The sequence below is a fragment of the Epinephelus moara genome, chromosome 3 (genome assembly GCF_006386435.1).
Source record: "Epinephelus moara isolate mb chromosome 3, YSFRI_EMoa_1.0, whole genome shotgun sequence".
Taxonomy (NCBI): Eukaryota; Metazoa; Chordata; class Actinopteri; order Perciformes; family Serranidae; genus Epinephelus; species Epinephelus moara.
Genome location: NC_065508.1, coordinates 22898488 through 22918569, shown reverse-complemented (window position 1 = coordinate 22918569; position 20082 = coordinate 22898488). Strand labels below are relative to the sequence as shown.

The 20082-nt window shown below is 44.3% G+C and overlaps 1 protein-coding gene across 2 annotated transcripts in view; it reads left to right on the top strand.

Annotated features, from left to right (window-relative positions):
* klf8 (Kruppel-like factor 8) overlaps positions 1–19775 on the top strand; it is an 82480-nt gene extending 62705 nt beyond the window's left edge. The window contains exons 3-7 of one of the 2 annotated variants that reach the window (XM_050038853.1): positions 4815–5084; positions 5192–5426; positions 13747–13858; positions 17508–17647; positions 18230–19775. In XM_050038853.1, the coding sequence (XP_049894810.1) occupies positions 4815–5084; positions 5192–5426; positions 13747–13858; positions 17508–17647; positions 18230–18411 (939 nt within the window). In that variant the 3' untranslated portion in view covers positions 18412–19775. Of the gene's footprint in view, positions 1–4811; positions 5085–5191; positions 5427–13746; positions 13859–17507; positions 17648–18229 lie in introns of both variants that reach the window. The other variant, XM_050038845.1, reaches the window with a different exon arrangement.
* The last annotated feature ends 307 nt before the right edge of the window (positions 19776–20082 follow it).

Below are 20082 nucleotides of genomic sequence, written 5' to 3'. Positions count from 1 at the left end.
GCCAAAAACAGCTGCTTTTAATAGCAAAGGTTGCCAACCCCTACACTAGAGTGTTAAGGAAGTCAGCCTCATTAAAATGACAAAAGATTCTCATCCATACTTCCACAGTGCATCTCTACATTCTAAACGATGTTGTACATCAGTGATCGAATCTTGTGCTGGACCAGTAACTGAAGTTCAACAGCACTGCAGGCTCCACCTCATGGTTTCTGGGCTACTAGAAAGTCTTGCGTCAGGAGGAGGGGCTTTTTGGCTGGCAGAATTACAGCCCATAAACTGAAATTGAACTTGGTTACTGTGGTTTGTACAGATAAAGTAATAAGTAATCTATTCTATCAACAGTTTGTGGAAAAGTCCCTGGGATGGAAAAGAGACATTTGAATAGAGATTATGATGCTCACTTGCAGGCAGTCTCCTAGGAAGCAGACTGTAACACTGTATGGAAAATCAGTATCTTTAAAATTTAATTTCTCCAAGGGGATTTGGTGCAGGAGCTGTTAGTGTTGACATCATGTGTAACCTGTGAGTTCTGTGCTGCTGACAAAGGTGCCAGATTTAGCGTTACCTGTTAACCCTATGTGAAACTGGCACAGTCACATAACAAAGAACCCTAACACACTCAGTGACCTGGGTGAGTTGTGGCCGCGGGGCTTCTGATACGACCAAATTGGCAGAAAACATGAAGAATAAAATAAAAAAGCTGCTCTTCTCTTACATGGATGTTGTGCCATGATCATACATACCATATAAATAGCCATCTGGGGGGCACGTAAGGTTACTGATAGCAGAGCGGCATTACTTCCATAAATCACTCATTACTTCCATAAATCACTCATTACTTTATCTATATGAGCCTCAGTGTGAGTACAACACGATTAAAGTCCTCTGGACATATTGCATATCCGTCTCTACCTCTCTGTGCCCGGCTTTCTCACCACTGCAGTCCCAGCTGCTACCCGCTTCCATTCAAGTTAGAGATCACATGAATTAATTGCAAGGCGAAGACTGGGTGACCCATTTTATGGAGGAGCAGTTGAACCGAGAAGTGCAGGGTGGAGAAGGGAGCACTCTGGCGAGCTCCACTGCAACACGTCTAGCTCAGCGAGGGTTTTTTGTTTTTACTTTATATTCAGGCAGGTCGAGTTTATTGTTTTCAGGTGCGATGGCAGATTGTTGTGACTGTTTCGGAGACAGTTATTTTATGGCTCACAAACATGCAAATTTGACTTCAGGGCAAGTGAAAGGTGAAGCTCAGTTTCGTGCCTTTGTGTGGAAACGGAGAACACAGTGACAGAGGGTCTTTGTTTTGATATTCAAATCAAGATTGGTGAGGGTCTTTATTGGTGATAGAGAAATCCATTGTCTTCAGATCAGAGCTCAGGAAATATGCGTCGGCCAATCTTAACTTTGCTCCTGAAAATCCACATTAGAGGGTAAAATCCATTATGTGACTATAGTATGAAGACTCTCAGGACAAGTTTTTTTCCTCCCATGGGTAATGAGCTGCTATACATCCTGCTTTTAAAGCTAATCACTCTGTCCTCATATCAGAAAGTTTCTCTTTCATATTTTCCGCCTCATTCTGCCTCTCAGATCACAGAGCTTCAGTCCGGCGAGGTTTCTTTTTTTTCAGCCCCTCAGACTCTTCTTTTGGGGATTTTGCAAAGAGTTGTGGGTTTAATCTGAGCAACCGTGAAAAGAGGAAAAAAGGAAAAGAGGAAAAGAGGAGTGGGGAGTAAAAAAAAAAAAAACAGGAGAGCAGAGGAATATGAGAGGGAGTGGGTTGAAACGAAGCCAAGCGGGGATGAGAGGGTGAGGTGGGAAGAAACAAGGGTGTGGTTGATGTAAAGAGCGAGAGATGCTGGAGGGGGAGGCGGGGGTGTGGGAGAGAAAAGGTGAAAGGGGTGTGGTCATGAGAGAAGGAGAGAGAAAATGAAGGGAAGGAGAAGAGGTGGGGGTGATGTGATGGAAAGATGAACAGACTGGGAGGGGAAGGGAAGGGAGTTGGTGGTGGGTGGGGAACGAGTGGAAAACATGGAGTCAGCTGATAGCTCCCAGTTTCCATGGCAACGCTAGGCCTTTCCCACCCACTCTCTTTCACTCCGGTTTCTTTCTCTCTTCCCTGCCTTCATCCACTCCCTCACTTCTTTCACACTTCATTTTCTTTTCAGTTTTTCCTTTCTTTCGTATTTTTGTGGCTGTCTCTATAATCACGTTACGGCCCTGCTTCCTTTTTGCTTGCTGATCCTCCTTTTTTCTTCCTCTGTCCTCCTTCATCTCCTCTCGCTGGCTCTCCTCTCCTTTCCTTTCCGGTTTGCCGATTATTGAGCTCCTGAAATTCCTCCTTACCTCAGCCAAGTTTGGTGCAGGTTCCGTGCGTGTGTGTGTTTGTTGTGTGTCTTCGATGTCTCCCTCTTTCCTGGCTCCTTTCCTTTTTCCTATAAGAGCTCCTTAAATTCCTCCTCATCTCAACCAAGTTCGGTACCGGTTGTATCTACGTTTGTTTTTTGTTGTGGTGTCAAAGATAAGGTGAAATAGAGATATATAAAGTCTGAATAAGGAAATCTTGACAAATAAGATGTTCAGTTGTTCATTGACATAGATGGAATGCCAAAAATCATTAAAAAACACCGACATGTAGCCCCCTGCAATGCAAATCTCCTTTAACGCTGGTTATTTGCATGTGTAATGATAGTTGACTGCAGGATGGTGTTTACCAACCTTTATATTTGCACCTTCACCGACCGTCACACACAGCACTGCCTCCGAGCGAACTGCGTGACCCTGATAAAAGGGCGTAGCGGAGTCCCCACCCTCTCCTCCTCACCCAGAGCCGAGCCACGCTCAGCTGAACTGGACGGAGGCCAACTCCTGGACTGGAGGCTCGCTGCTGCTCCCTCTCACTCCATTTCTCCTGTCTCTCTTTCACTTCTCCTCTTTTTTGTACTCTCAGTCAGTACCAGTCTCTCTCTATACCCGTCCAGCCCTTCTCTCTCTGTCTCACTTTCTCCCCCACCTCCCCCCCGCCAGAGTCCCACACAGCAGCCATTGTTCCCTGTGCGTTGGAGCTACATGGCAGCTGAGCCCTGGGTGGCTGTAGAGGCGAGCGGGGTGCTCCGTTCCTCTGAGGAGGCTGAGAAAACCAGGGCGTGACATGAAAAAAACCTGATGCAAGTTATATGAAAGCATTGTTCCAGGATGAAGCAGTTCCTCAAAGCAGACCTTGCAAGCGAGCGTAGTCCATGTTAACGGATTGAAAACCGAGTTCAGAGATCTGAAGTTCAAAGATATACAGTACGTGGAGGGTTGAGTTAGGTTCAGAAATACTTTTCCTCACTGGAATTCCTTAAAAAGTTTTCTTTCCTCAATATTCCTCAACAAAGAAACAGGAGTCTCATGGATAATTTAACTATAGAACCATTTAGGACCGACGTCACAATGACGTCAGTTTGTTCGCTGGAGGCAAAAAAACGACTCACGACCACAGGGCTGTAGGCTACACAGGAGTCTTAAAATGTTGTCTTGTTGTGTTATTGGGAGCCAGAATAGAAGGAGTCCTGGCTCAAAACCAGCCGCCACTGCCCGTCAACAAACACAAGACAACTAGGGTTAAATGCGATAAGTCAAAAGGACTGGACGGAGGAAACCGTTAAAGTGTCGTCTTCCCTTGTAAAATTACCATAGTAATCAACCACTAGCGCCAACTAATGTCTGTGGAGAATTGTTTTGCATCCAGCTAAACTCCGCCCACCAAAAAATGTCACTGTTTACGAACAGTAAGGGTCTATATGTCGAGGTTCATGTTGTGGCCATTGGTTTAAAGTTTTTGCTCTGTGTCTGAGACATCTTGGCTTTAAATACTACAGTACCCATGAGCATCAGCAGCAGACGTTATGGAGAAAACTCGCAAATACAAAATGCTTTGTTTTTACAATTGTTGGCGAACATTGAATGTTTGATCACTCAAAACATAATCTTTAGCTTTCCCTGGCTGAGTACTTTGTACCAAAATGCATCCTGGGAGTGGATTTTTATGCACATTGGTTTGAACCTTTAAATATTTATCCATAGAAACCAGATATTTCCTAAAGCTGATGGTACTAATGGTTCAACCAGGAGAGTTTCTTGCCCAACCAGGCTTTAAAGTGCTTCAGCTGTCAACACTGTGCAGAAAATCAATGGGACTTTTACTTACTGGAATCATTGACATCGAAAATAACTTCTTTCTTTCCACCTCAGTAATATATTAACATGATATATTGACGTGTATGCATTATGTCCACTGCCACTGCCACGTAACAGCCAGGTGACTGCGTATCAGGCAGAGACAGGAGTTTTAACAAAGCCTTGCTGCTGTGTTTCCCTCGTTAATGCGTCTACAGCTTAATCTCACTGCACAAGAGAACACTAATGAAATCATTTCTTTTATGGTGGATTGTGTGGCTCCTGTTGGCTTTTCAAACAATAAAGCAGCATGTGTCAGCATTTGTGGCATGCTTCACTTAACCGAGACCAAGCAGGTCTAATTAATGTATCAGTTTGCCAATACAATCATTCCTACGCTGTCTTTAAGAATAGAAAATCTGACAGGAGTCACTATGTTGAAGATGGAAAAAAACCTGCCTCACAGTGATGTAGAGAGTCACTAACCTGCTGGAGAATTTCATCAGCAGGGTTTTTTTTTTAACAATGTAAATGCCTTTTCAGGAGCCTTTCTATCCTGATGTCTGTGTTTCTGTGTGTGACATTTGAATGTTTGCAATATATGTTTTCGTTTTCTAAACTTCTCTAATTCCCTCTGTTTACTCCAGCAGGCAGATGTAGGTGACGACTGCTCACAGCCAACAGACTTGAAGGTGAAGACAGAGTTGCCAGTTTGCAAGACAGAGCCCTCTTCGCCCCAGCCGTGCGCGGCCGAGGATCAGACCGAACCTGTCGACCTGTCGCTCAACAAGCCCCGCTCCTCTTCGCTCCCTGCTTCTACGACAAACACCACAGTCAACCCTGCACCCAGCGATGCCGTGACCCAACCCAGCCTGTCGGCTACACCAGTCCCCTCTGCAGTACAGTCGATAGGCTCCATGGTAACTACAAGTTCCCACTTCCTCTAATGTTACACTGAAGTTGCGGAACTCTGCACACAGGGTGGTCAGAGCTGCCAGTCATTTTTCCCTCCTCTTGCCCTCTCTAGGTGCTCTCACCGGGCTCCATCTTGGCCACGCAGGGCGCCGGCGGTCAGCAGATCCTGCACGTCATCCACACAATCCCCTCGGTCAGTATGCCCAGCAAGGTGGGCCAGCTCCAGACCATCCCTGTGGTGGTGCAGTCGCTGCCTGTTGTCTACACCACCATGCCTACTGATGGCGTCGCCACGGCAGCCATTACAGTGCCGCTCATAGGCAGTGATGGGCGCTCAGAAGGATCTGGTGAGTGGGAAAGAGAGATACCATAATGGAGGACAGTGGTGTCACCACTATAATGAGTGTGGAATGATCTAATCAGAGTGGCAGAACACAGTCCAAACCACAGCCTCCTCTGTTATTATCTGTATAAATCCAAACACCAGCAGAGAGTCATACACTGTCACAGAATAGGCCACTGCGCTATTTTCAGACTTGCTCCCTCGATTGGCTGCTTTACCCTGACTTCTTTTCTCGTCAAATCGTGACATGTCTTCCCCCTCTTTCAGCTATTTAAAGATGATATTAAAAAAAAAAAACAACAATTTCCAGCGAGGCAGAGCCGGAGAGATCGACTCTTCGGGTAAACAATCTTCAGACACAACGTCAAAGAGTTGTGCATCTAGAACATAACAGCCTCACTTTATGTTTTATTATGCCTCATAAATTGTGCCCATGACATGATGCACAAGAATTCCTCCCCTGCATCACATGCACATCATATGACTTGCTTCTAGTACTGTCTTTACTGCTGTTATTAAAGGTCCAGAGTGAAGGATATATAGAGGGGTATGTTGGCAGAAATGGAATATAATTATAATTTTCTTTAGTATATAATCACCTAAAAAAAAAGAACTGTGTTTATTTCATACGGAGCAGGTCCTCGTCCATGAAGTCCACCATGTTGCACCGCCATATTTCTACAGTAGTTAGCGAGAAGCAGCGTCGGAATAAGAATGATTTTCTCACATGAAACGGCTTCATTCAGTGTTTTTACTGGTTTAAATCACCGGCTCTGTTTATTTTGGAGAGGAAGACACCTCTGCAGATAATTTACCTCTCAATATAAACCTGAACATCTGGATCTTTGAAGTTATCAGACAAAAAAAAAGGTGAGCACACACGAGCAGGTGCTGCGCTTGCAGCCCTTCTGCCACGAGCTGAAAGGCATCAGAGGAACTGATTTGTGACGTTAAACTGCTTCATACAGTGTTTTTACTGGTTTAAATCAGCTCGACTGTTTTGGAGAGGAAGAGACCTCTGTAGGTAACTCAGCTCCTGATTAAACCCTCCTGAACAATGAACCACACATTTTTAGTTCATTTTTAGTACTCATTGTACTCCTATTGTTACTGTATTAAGCACTTCTGTCTTGTATATTTTGCCAGATACTTGATATTCTATTGTCCTAAAACTGGGCCCAGTGAGTGACCCTGACCTGGGCACCCCCACTGGTTGTCTGGTTGGTACTGGTTGTGTAACTTGAAACACTTTCTGGCACAAGAACTTCCTGCAGGATAGATAAAGTTCTGTTGAATTGAAATTGAACACTGAAAGAATCCTAACTGGGAGAAGTTTCAGCTAGTCGCGATCTGCAGTCCTCACTGCTAGATGCCTCTGAATCATACACACTACTCCTTTATTGCTACCGCTAAAACTACAATTAAATCCAGTCTTACTTAGTTTACCATATAGGCAAACATCACATCAGACTCTGGGTAGGAAGGTGTTTAAAGTCACAAGGAAACAGAATTTCAGAGCATATTTCTTTCTTAAATGTCATTCATGTTGAAACAGGATGTCAGGAAGGTACGCTGCGCAGGGAGTGGTTGTTTAAAATCATACAGGGTTAGGAAAAGGAAGGCAATGTGAGATGGATGTTTGATTACTACACCTCTCCTCTTCTCTTCCATTCTTTCTATCTTTGGCTGTCACACCCGCCATTGTTCTACCATGGCTCTGTCACTCTTGGCCACACTGTCATTTGCAGGGAGCTCTCAGTCTCGGTGGACTACAGTGAGTCTCCTGAGGGAGGTGGTGTGTGCGTGTGTGTGTTTGTGGTTAGTGATATGTTTGACTTGCCGTCTGTCTGCCTGTCTATCTTTGTCATTCTGGAAGCTCTCCATATGTGCCAGATGATTGATATTCCCACCTAAATGAGGAAACTCGTGGAAAGAAATGTTACATATGTTGCTGAAAAATGTTCCTGATTGAAATCTGTCTCAACAGCTGATTCCGTCCAAGTCAAGTCTCTAGATGTCTCGTTAATCAAAAACAGGAGCTTACAGCGCTCCTTCCTGAGCAGGCACAGTGACACGAGGTTGCTGAGTAACTAATCTGTCATTTTTTAACTTCTACCTGAGCATGTACTGGGACAAGCTCTGCCTCTCAAATGTCCTGACCTTCTCCCCGATGGAGATTAATCAGTGTGTGAAAAGGTGATTAATGCCTAAGAAGCAGTGACAAAAGAAGTGGTGTTACGCTGTCATCATGTCAGCTGTTAATCAGGAGCGCCTCAAACATTCTGATCCAGTTCATTCTCGTTAAGCAACGGCGAACAGAGGGGTTAAAGAAGGTGTAATCCATCCCTGAGTAAACACGTAGGGGAAGCCCGACATTTGCTCAGGCAAGCTGGCAAAACAGGCCTCCACCTCTTTGACAAACTGCAGTAAAGTGCGTCTCTAAAGTCAGTTCAGTTCACCTTGGTTTCTAATCCAGACCAGCGCGGCCTCGACTCAGGAATGTAAACGAGGGAGGCAGCGACTCTCGGAAACGTCTAGAAGAATCTCCAGCACACAAACTGGCCTGAGGATGCTCTGAGGATGTGACGTACAATATGTGTAATTCACAACCTTTGTCTCAAGCTGCCTCCTCTGCTTTACATCATTGCCCAACATGCATTTCATCTTGTCTATAAAGTCTTAGAAAAGGTGCATGTTAAAGGTTTATTGGATGCAGCTGCTTTGAGTTATACAGGTGTTCATGTAATTGTGCCACCTGTGCTTTTGTAATTCATACAGAGTGAAAGAGCCATTTCTTTATTTGACAAAATGCAAATTCCGCACTGCAGTCTATCGTGCTCTCCTCCTCTCCTTCCCCTCCCCGAGGAATTACATCACATTAACAGAGTGTATTTATACTCTTTCATTGGGCTTTTAAAGCCGTGTTTGGAGTCTTCGCTTGATTCAGGGGCCGTAAATGTCAGCAAGTTTAAACGCTAATCTCTTGGTATTAAAGAGTGACATAATACCAGGCTGAAAAGCAGCTTGTGTCACAGTGTCACACCTGTAACCACACCTAGCAGTGACGCGGCTGTGTGCTGACACACCCTGGCCTTCCACGTCAGCGTTTGAGGTAAACAAAAAAAAGATTCTCAACGGTTGCGTTGCTCCTTAAAAGGATGACTCCGGTTTACAACTTGGGCCTTATTTTTGGAGATTTGATGATAGTTTCTATTGGATGTGATGACAACATCGCTTCAGACAAGTCCACTGGGGCAAGAGACACAAGCAGTGAGACGATTAGAAAGGTTGTAAACAAGTCAACAGTTTATGTCGGTCCAAAGCACTTTATTTAGGGGTGAAACTAGGAGTGAGAGCACAGAAAATGTGGGTAGTAAGTTGGAAGTAGGTCTGTAAACTGTGATGGATGTTCAGATTGGACAGTTTGGGTAATACTGGTATACCGTTTCCCCCCTTAGATATATTTGGCTAATTCAGATTTGTTTAAAACCCGTCTTATTATATATGGGACGCTGTCTGATTTCTTTTTTGTGATGTTGCTGTGTTCCACGATCTCAGAGATTAATGTGGTGAACTACAGTGCAGGGATGGGACTGATTAATTGTTTTGCAAGTCACGAGTAAGTCTCAAATCTTTCCACTCAAGTCCCAAGTCAAGTCCAAAGTCGTAAACTTTGGGTTTCGAGTCCTAAACAAGTTGCAATGTGCTCTTCACAAGATATAATGCCAAGAACTGAGTAATTAGATATTAAATTTACAAAAAAAAAAAAGTGATCACTTTTTAAACTTTTTGGAAATTGTTGCATCTTCATCTGTAGTTTCTGACCCACACACATTGCATCCTGTGGTTAATTTTTCTTTGTTGACCACAAGGCCTTTTTTTTGGCTGATTCAGCATGTTGAACAGCTTAAATCAAGAGGGAGTGGTTTGTGTCATTGCTCATATGCGCATGGTGAATACGCTCTGTTCTTTCAGCATTAGATTGTGTTGTTAATGTGCTAACTGGCCGACAATTGTCGAGCTGTTTTTCCGGTTTCCCTTCTTGAATAATGAACACAGAACACTACCGCCGTCTGCTGGTGTGGAGAGTTATTTCCTCTCACGCAGGCGAATGCAGGCAGAATGCAAATGTTGGTTGGCCGTTGGCTGTAATCTTTGTGTTGTGTTCATGTCCAAGTTTTTGGCCCAGACACAGACATCGTGTGGTGAAGAGTTGGCTTTTGTCGCTGCTAGTTCTCTGAAGTCGGTTTGGTGCGTCTGGACCTTAATGTACATTTAGTTCTTTCAGGTTCTCTCCTGCAGCTTGATTGGATGCTGTCAGGTGAGTTCAGACAAAGTGGATCTGGGGAATTCAGTGTCGACTTGCTGGGCATTGTGTTGGTGTTAGTTGATTCTGGAAATGAAGTGATCCGTGGCACAGTTTTATATCTATAGGCTTGGGGGAAGACATCAAGTATTTTCAAGTGAAGTCACAAGTCCAAATTGAGTTGCAAAGTCTAAAGTCATCAAATTTGTGCCTCGATTCTGACTTGAGTCCACACCTCTGCCAAGTTGTAATAAACTACAGTTATCCTTTAAAGGTGGTGTCAGTATTTTCCAACCTGGCTGCTCTTTAGCCTTTATACCAAACACATGGGACAAGAACATGATCTCACACATTCAGTGGCTCACAGTTAACACAGTTATTGTTCACTCAGTTTCCTCTCAGAGAGAAATGTCCCCTAAACTAATCTAATGTCATCTAAACCTGTGAGCAGAGCCAGGTGGTTTCTGAAGGTTCGGTTGCTGCCTGTTCTCCTAGCTCGTGTTGAAATAGTGCTTTGTTGGTGCGCTTCAGGAGCCCAGGAGTGCTGTACGACACTGAAAAGAAAAACAGACAGAGAGGGAAGATGTGAGGGGAGTGAGTGAGGGGGAATGAGAGAGAAGGAGATGGGAACTTTGATATTTTCTGTTTCCTCCCGGTACCTGCAAAGCGAACAAGCAGGCGGCAGCTGACATTCGCTGTTCATGTGTTGTGGTGTTGTGTGGGAGGAAAAGGAGGAAGGGGGAGCTTGATAGGTAGACGCAGATGGAGGAAGGGAGTAAGGCTGGGTGGGTGAGGTGGAAGTGGGGGGTGGGGATGGAGATGGGCTGAGCATGCGGCAGGGGTGAGGAAGGATGAGGCGGGGAGGGTGCAGGGGTCGAGAGGAGAGAGGAGATGGGGTTGTTTTGCCTTTGAAAAAAGAAGGCTGCAATGGCGGAGGGGTGGGGGTGGCTTAATTGTCTCCCGAGACAAAGAACACTTCTTTTGGTGTGTGACCCTCTCCATACCAACACGCACACAGATCCTCCACCCAAATTCCTTGCGTCACCCCTCTAACCGCCCCACCCCTCCTCGCTCTCTCCAGGCTGGGTGGACTTTGAACAGTATGGCTGCCACATTCCTGCAGATAGAAGTGAGGGGAGGAGGTGGAGGTGGAGGGGGCACTTTTTTGTTTTCTTTCATTATATTTTTAGACCAAATAATTAACTATCACAGTTCGATTTTAATGCATAAACTCTTCTTTGTTTGCTCATGTCGTGTTTTCCGCTCTGGTAATATTGTTTCTGATAAGCAGCAGCCCGTGAAGTTTTCAAATTGTGAATTCAGGGAAGAGATGAGAGGAACGAGGGACTTTGACCGAGAGCGAGAGCGAGAGCTAGTGCGTGTGTGGGTAATGGACCAATAGTAGGCTAAATAAATTAGTGCTGCTGTCTGATCCAGACACAGATCATCTGACCACAGAGGAGATCATATTTACAGACACATCACAATATGTCCAACTAAATAAATCAATATGGATAATGTAATATAAGAATACATATTTCACTTTTTTCCTATGAAAACAGTAATAGTTAATCATCATTTATATAACTGCATGTGTCCTGACGCCAGACACAAAACATCTTAAGTGTTCTTCCTGAGTATGACACTTAAGGCTTCATTTCTCTTCAGCTAAGGGACTTACACAGTTGCACCAAATCCCTTAAAAGGCATCATTAGTTAAGGAAGAACATTAAATCATTTACTGCATTGAAAGAGATTTTTCAGTGGTAAAAGTTTCCATGGAGATTGTTTGTTTGCTTGGACTCAAGCTTGTGACGCATGTTATTGTTTCACAAAGTTGGCTTATAGTTGTAGTTAAAATGGTCAGAGGAGGAAAAGATTATACTTCTGGAGGAATGCAATCATAAAAAGCACATATTACAAATTAAATTTGATCCCCAAATACCAAAAAACAGAAAACGATTGTAGGAAGAAATTACAACGAAAATTAATTTAGTCAAAATTAATTTTACAAATGTATTGTAAAATCAAAAGCGTACTCATTGGGTTCTCCTGGTCGCAAAACACTCTCCTGAGGGTGTGTTGGTTTTTTATTTATCGACTTAAACTCAGTCATGTGGCAGTTAAGATAGAGTCAGAGGTACCTTAAGTTTTTACCTTGCTTTGGTTGCTTGTGCAAGGGTATAGGGATTCCTTAAGTATAAGACCAGGACAAGGAGAAAACTATAAATACTTAAGTGAACGTTTTAAGGAAACCTTAAGGAGAAGACTTAAGGGAAACTTAACTCATCCGGCGGATTTTCGCTTGCTACAGGGCTGTGCTTGAACCACAGATTGTACTTCCTTATTTTTGTCAAGGAGGTTAAGAAGAGGTGACGTCACAGTGTCATATTGCCTCATATCATTGGGGTACAACACATGCGCAGTAAAATCTGGTTGCAATTTCCAAAAGGCTCAGTAGCTAGCACACTATCATAGAACATTGTGGTTAACTGATTCTTTTCATTGAGGCGTCCGCAGCCCGAAATATATTTAGAAAGATATGGATGAGAATTACAATTCCGCAATCACTGAAAATATCCTTAATAAAAGACCAAAAACAAAACTATTTTTGTATGAAAATGTTTTATTGTGCATCGACCGCCATCCATTCGAGTGTGCCCAAAAAGTTCTGTCAGGTCCAGCACACCCAAAGAGCACCTAAGCAGCACCATCCCTTAATCCATAGGGTCGTCTGCAGTAACCTTCCAAAATTGCAGCTCCAGTATTGCCTATTTCTCACCTAAAATGACTTCTTAAACATATTTAGTGCACTGTTTAGCTGTAATTCGAGAGCCTTTGTTACCAGATGACCACCATAATGTTTTCAGATGCTGTTTCAGACTCGCGTTATATTTATTGTTCCAGCCCAGCTTCTTTAAGAAAGACTGGGTCATGAATGTAAATGAGAAATGACACAATATAACGCTACATATCAAACAGTACATGACGGCATCATATGATGTAGAATAAAACTGTCGTCCACCCAGAGCAGGAAGTGACCTCTTCATATCCATTGTTTGTTAAAAGCTATTGATTAGAGCAGCTTTGAATATCACGTTATGCGATCTTCTAATCTAGAGTAGTCTCACACTGAGGGACCTGACCTTCCAGAGACAACAGGTCACGTTCTGAAGCGGACATTAATTTAAATTTCAAAATAGCCGTCATTCAACACACTTTCAATTACGAATGGTTTGAAAGGACCATCTTCTTAAGTGAAAACCCAGTTAGTATTTCTAACAGCTTGCCAAACTCGAGGACAACCAGCAGAGGCTTCCGATAGCCTCGAGAGATTTGTCTTTCAGTTAATTGCTAATTAGCACTGTCTATGAGTTCTGCAGAATATTTTTCATTAACATCTGTTCACATTGTCTTCCTCCTGCTTTGACATTGTGAAAAGGTTGTTGAAATAATGGGGGGGGGGGGGGGGGGGGAGAAAGAAAGGCTGGTTGGACTTGGAGGACTTTTTCTGTTAAGAGAAAGTGATGAACACTAAAATATGTCAAGGATTTCTGAGAAAGATGTAGAAATGAGGAGACATGCAGAGAATTCCAGCATGGGGTATGGACTCAAATGTGATCCATCAATTCTGCAGTTTAGCAGACCACACCTAACCACACACACACACACACACACACACACACTTAGAGGAAGGCTTTGTCTTGCTAAATTGCTGGAATCCAGGCATCTCTGTAAAGAAGTTATTAACCCCCTGCTGCTTTCTTCTGTCTGTTTCCACCCCCTCTCTCATCCTCTATTCTCTCAATTCTGCTTCTCCCATTTCCTAATTTCATTCACTGATTTCACTCTTTCTCTGGGCCTCTCATGCTCTTCATCACCCTTTCTCAATCTCGTTCCATGCCATCTCACATCTGTCTAATTTTCCATTTTCCTCTCTCTCTGCATTCACACCACTGTTTCACTCTCTGTCTGTCCGCTCTCCTATCATTATCCCCCCATCCTGTCCCCTCTGCAGTTCGTATTAAGCCAGGTTCGACGTCTCCGGTGGAGTATCAGAGTGACAGCGATGCAGAGAGCGGTACGGAGTCTGGATCGGCCTCTCTCAGTGCCCAGAGCCTCGACGCAGGGTGAGTCCGTCCACAAATGGACACAACAAACATACTATATTAGGGCACACTTCTGTCCAACAGTTAAATATAGAGACATGAAAGAGGCATGTTCCTGAAGAAATGGGAAGAGGCACACTGAGTTTTTCACCACTAGTGGTGCAGTGGAGCGATGTTTCGATTGGATCTTGTACTCCAGAAACATGTGCATCAGCCTGCAGGTGATGCAGTCCAACTGCAGAGGATGGGAGTGCAAATATAAAGTGGGTTGTAGACTGACACTGATTTACACAAAAAGTACTCTGAATTCTTATTTGAAGATTTGTGAATTTCCAGGGCAGCCGCTTAAGTCTGATCTAGTGGCAGTATACCCTGGTCTCCATGCTGCCTTTACTGGTTGTACTTTTTATCTCAAAATAGTCAGTTGTACAGTCCGTTAAGGCTAGTTCACATGACACGATTTTCACCGCGATTTTGATGTCGCAGAGGATCTTGAGAGCCACCTTAAGTCGGAAGTGAAGCTGCAGATAGTCTGACACAGTGAGTCCTCATGTGTGAACAAGCCCACGAGCAAGTCGCCCCCTCGTCTGTAACTGGGACTGGATATCTGGCATGCTAGAAAACTGGAGAAGTCTGACACAACTGACAAAGAGCATCAGCCATTGAGAGGTGGGTTACGTCCCACGTCAGCATGCAGGAGGACGGAAGAAATGTGGACAAGCCGCAGGGTTGCCAGGTCCAGTCGCTTCTTTTGGGCTTGTTTCCAGAGCCCTGGTTGCTTGTTTCTCTCCCAAGATCTGGCAACACTGACAAGCCGGCCAGCAACAACAACAATGGTCACGTCCACAGGATCACGGGGAGCGTGTTGTGTTTGGACCCAGGCCCTGGAGGCAGATCTGATTCAACACTGGGAAGAATATCCATGCCTTTACAATGTTGTCATTAAAAAAGCATAGTTTGGTGAAGTCACCTTGTTATCTGGGGCTCGGTGGAGAAATCTTGTGGTGTGCACACACAGGTCATAATGCAGTTGGCGAGACTCCCGCTGACAGAAACACACGTCGCCAGGTATGAACACTCAAAAGATTATGATAGTCTCCGCGACGCAAAATCGGGGTGAACATCGTCTAATGTGAACTAGGCTTTACCTGACCGTTACCTGGGACTGAACGCCAATTTTTTGCTGTGCTGCTAAATCAAACAGCTGTTTAGGCCTATCTTGAAGTCTGTATCTACCAAATAAAAGATGGCAGCTGTCTGCAGTTCTACACCTGTGCAGCAGGTGGCAGTAACACGTCGTAAACAGTAGCAGTAGATCATTATTAAAAGAACAGAAAAAGACTGCAGACAACATTAAAAACAATGTTAATGTTTTATGTTATGAAGCAGGTTATGCAAACAACATGATGATAAGACCTCAAAGGAAGAGTTCAGAATTCTGGAAAAATCACTTATATGTAATAATAATAATATGCTTAGAGATAGATTCGGCACATAACTCCCTTAAAAACCCTAAACTACTATTACATTTCTGTTCCTGCACGGGTATAACAACATCTTACATAATGAGCTTTAATGCCCAAACGCACCAAACCGATATCAAACTAGTTGCGACAAAGGCTCATGTCTCCTGTGCCTCAGCCACAGAGTTGCACTTGAACACACCACAAAGACTACAGCCAGCGGCCAACCAGCATGTTCGTTCTGCGCCTATGGGAGAGAAAATTACTGTAAGACTAACTAAGACTGACAGGATGGATTCAAGATGCTAGTTAGCCAGTTAGCACATGAACAACAAAACCTGATGTTGAAAGAACAAATGATATTTACGCTAGTGCACTAGTGAACAACAGCACAAACAGTTACGAAGGATTTCTGCTAAAGAGTACCTCATATAACCAGTTTGTCGTTTATTTGCTTTCCTCACTCCCGTAGATATATTGGTTGGTATATTTTGGACAGAGCCAGGCTAGCTGCTTCCCCGTTTCCAGTCTTTATGCTAAGCTAAGCTAACTGCATCCTGACTCCAGCTCTGTACGTAACGCACAGACATGAGACTGGCATCAAATTTCTCATCTAATTTTTCTCATCTCTCGTATTGCCAAAAAATGTTGAACTATGGGGACAGTGTTGCTGATGTCACAACAGTTGGGACTGGATATGACGTGGACAGTCAATGTTACTGCAGTGCTCCATTGTAAATCAGATGTTGTAAAACTGTTGACGGGACATAAATGCCATAAACCACGCGTGATGTCATCTCGGGGTAAAATCCACAATATGAGTCGACAGGGCCAGCTAGAGAGACGCTAATGCGCAGCAGGGTTTATGGGAAATGCGGTCTTGTTGTGTGGATCACCTCCCTCCCCTGCAGCCTCCTGACTAATTACATTACTGCAGCGCTGCCATGACTGGACACTTACATAACCTTATATAACCCACTGTACAGCAGAACAAACTGGAGACGCCCTGGCTGTATCACAGGGAGACAAGTGTGTGCATGTGTGTGTGTGTGTGTGCAGTACACACTTCATAGCTGAAGACATTTTGATCCTCTCAAGGAAAGTATGGACATTTGAGAGGTTGTTACTTGTAAAGCTCAAGGCTGCAGAGTGAAGGTTAATGTGCCAATGAATGCTCTTACACGTATAGTAACTTGTCTGTGTGTGTGTGTGTGTGCACGTGTGTTTGTGTGTGAGAGTGTGTGTATGTCCAGTGTGTTTATTAGTATTATTAGTAGATCGGGACAGAGCTCCTGCCACACCCAGTAGGCGAGGCCGCCCGACTGTAACTGAAATTCAGGGTGTGGATGTTGACAGTTAGCTTAGTGCTGTAATCTGTGTGTGTGTGTGTGTGTGTGTGTGAGTGAGTGAGTGAGTGAGTGAGTGAGTGAGTGAGTGAGTGAGTGAGTGAGTGAGTGAGTGACACACACACACACACACACACACACACAGAAAATATTTAATAGAATCAAAGTGAACAAGTAGGTATATGCGTTATCATTTGTGAGGAGAATTGTGTGTGATTGTGTGTGCGCTTGCGTGTGTGTGTGTGTGTGTGTGCTTGTGTGTTTCTGTGTGTTGCTGGGCAGAGCTGTCCCAGAACTGGGGTGTAAACATGATTTCGTAATGCAGTTTGCCTCACACCTCCCTGTAAAATGGCTAGGGGAGAGACACTGAGGCTTTTTTTTTTTTTTCAAACCAACTGTATTAAAATCATGATTATCACAGAACAGAAAACTTGTTTATAGGCATCGGAATATAAAGTTAATGTGAGACGGTGAGAGGCAGAAGGAGGGTGAGTGGAGGGAGTTGGTTCAGATTCTCTGTGTTGAAAGAGAGGTGAAAAAATGGAAGGGTAGGAAGATAGGAAGGAATAAAGGAGAGGAAGACAGGATGGCTGAAGTGGAAGCTGTTGTGCAGCTGTGTGGAACGCTGTGTGACTCTCTGACGCCCCCTGGTGGGCCCAACATCACTTTCAAATGAACCTGAACCTGATGAGAAAAACACATAATTTCTCAAAGGAGCTGTGACAGAAAGTACACCTTGTTAAATTCAACCTAACACGGGGTAATTAATTGATAAACAAATTATCTTTTTTTTTTTGGTGAAGTATTCCTTTTGGCGTCTTTAGCAGTGATCAGCGTCACTGACCTCTTTCCCTTTCTCAGGTCAGTTATGGACTTAGAACCTGTCGATCCAGATTCGCCGGACATCAAGAGGAGGCGGATCCACATGTGTGACTATGAAGGCTGTAAAAAAGTTTACACCAAGAGCTCCCACCTCAAAGCCCACAGGAGGATACACACAGGTAAGACCAAATTCAAAAAGTGTAATGAATTTTTTTTTGCGTAATTATTCGAATGAAAGGTCAATTTAGTGATTGAAAATAAATAATGATATAAGATGTGTTTGGTAAATTGTGTCGAGGTGGAGATACGGGCTGCACACATGCCATGTCTTAAACTGCTTGGAAAGCGTGAGGTCAGGTACTGGGTGCTCCTGAGTGCAGAGCTGATCTTCTTCCAGGAGCTGCTTTTTAAAGGTGTAGCCCTAAAATATTGTCCATGGGACAAGATCAGATCACAGACTGATATTTACAGAAGAAGGGACAGATATCGGTTTGCTGAGATTGGTTTTTCCTTGTCACATGACATGCGGTGCGCCCTGCTGCATTCCAAAAGCTTAATTCTGTTTGTCCCAGGACGCAGCCGTTGTGCCCTGAAATATAGGTGCTCAGAAACACTTACACATGGCTCTGGCATTTGAGCATGTCAGCTACACATCTACATTGAAAAATAGATTCGAAGGCGCAAAAAATACGGCATGTGTACGGCCCGTACTCTTCTTTTCCTTTCCCCTAACTCTTCTCCTTGTCTCCTGCTTCCTCCAGGAGAGAAGCCCTACCACTGTACCTGGGAGGGCTGCACCTGGCGCTTCGCCCGCTCCGACGAGCTGACCAGACACTTCCGCAAGCACACCGGAATCAAACCTTTCCGCTGCACCGAGTGCGACCGCTCCTTCTCCCGGTCCGACCACCTCTCCCTGCACCGCCGCCGCCACGTCATGATGTGAACTCTTGACCTCCTTCCTCCCTCCCCCACCCCCCTTTGACAAAGTCCCTCACAGCACATCTTGTACCAGTGACCCCCCCCCCCCCATTTCCATCCTCACCTCTGCTGCCCCCACATCAGGATTTTAATCAGCAGATAAAAAAAGACACTGTACCTCCTCCCTCCTTCCTCCTCCTCCTCCTCTTCATCATGAAATCACAGGAAAATGAGGGATGTGTCTGTGCATTTGTGTGTGCGCCCAGTGGAGGTTTTTTACTGTGTGTGTTTCAACACATCATCATCACCGTCCACCCAACACCCCCCAAAAACAGTCCCCTCCCTACCATCCTCCAACTCCACCCGTCACGCGAGACGTCACCTCCTCAGACAGAGAGGGATGGACTGAAGGTCGCCCAGCAGCAGGGACGTTCATCCATCCATCCATCACATGCATCCATCCATCCACAGGAAAGGAGGAGGAAGAGGAGGAGTGACATGTGTGTATCACTTTCAAAACAGAAGGGGAGTCTTAAGCAGGATGTCACTTCAGCTGCCCGAACAATATTCATTCTGTACATATCCAGAGTTGGGAAGTAATGTGACTGCAAAGCCAAAACATGCCTCAAATCGCTCCTTCTAACAACAGCAGCATTTCCAGGAACCTTTTTAAGAACTCAAGAACTTATCTATCCAATTTATCCATTGTGACTTGAGGAATGATGGCAAAATGGATGAGCTGAATCAGGACATATCTGATCAAGGGATAGGTTAACAAGACTACAAAAGTTTGATACTCAGTCGATGCTACGGACACATTTCGGTTGGTAACAAAAAAGTATTAAAGTTCAATTTCCAGCTCAAAATCTTGGCCCAAAAAAGTCCCTGCTCTGGGACAACAGTCTACTATGATAAACACAGTGATTCTGTCTCAAACATATATGTAATTGGACGTTTTTGCAAAATCTTACATTTCAAATGCAAGAAATCCGCAAAGCTCTTAGTTCCTGGGACTGTGTGGAAAAGGGTTTAAAATAATGGATCTTGAAAGTGAAGGCTTCCCATCCCTGTGCATATCAGCGTATGAGTGTGTGTATGCGCATGTCACAGGCTTTTTCACAGCAGCTGAAGTGACGTCAAACAGGTATTTCCTCTTTGGCAAACATCTGTCTGAGATCTAAAAGTAGATTATTGAGTCCCGACTCCCCTCCCTCCCCCCACACCCGCATCACCCCCCACCCCCTCCCCCACTCCCCCTCCCCTGGTACAGGGAGCTACAAGACTGTGAACTTTATAAAGATTCATTTGTTTTCATTGTATCAATCACATTAATGTCATTTGCGTGTTCTCCCCCTCCCCCGCACACACCTTCCTGATTGTTCTTCGATAACAGTATTTGNCCCCGCCCCCCTCCCCCACTCCCCCTCCCCTGGTACAGGGAGCTACAAGACTGTGAACTTTATAAAGATTCATTTGTTTTCATTGTATCAATCACATTAATGTCATTTGCGTGTTCTCCCCCTCCCCCGCACACACCTTCCTGATTGTTCTTCGATAACAGTATTTGCTTTTTATTGCGTCGTTGTTGCTGTTGTTTTTATGAGATAAGGCCTTCAGTTCTGTCTTTATTTCCCTCCCCCTTTTCTTTGCCACATTTGGCACTCTTAACAGAATGGCATCCTTTTTAAAAAAAAAA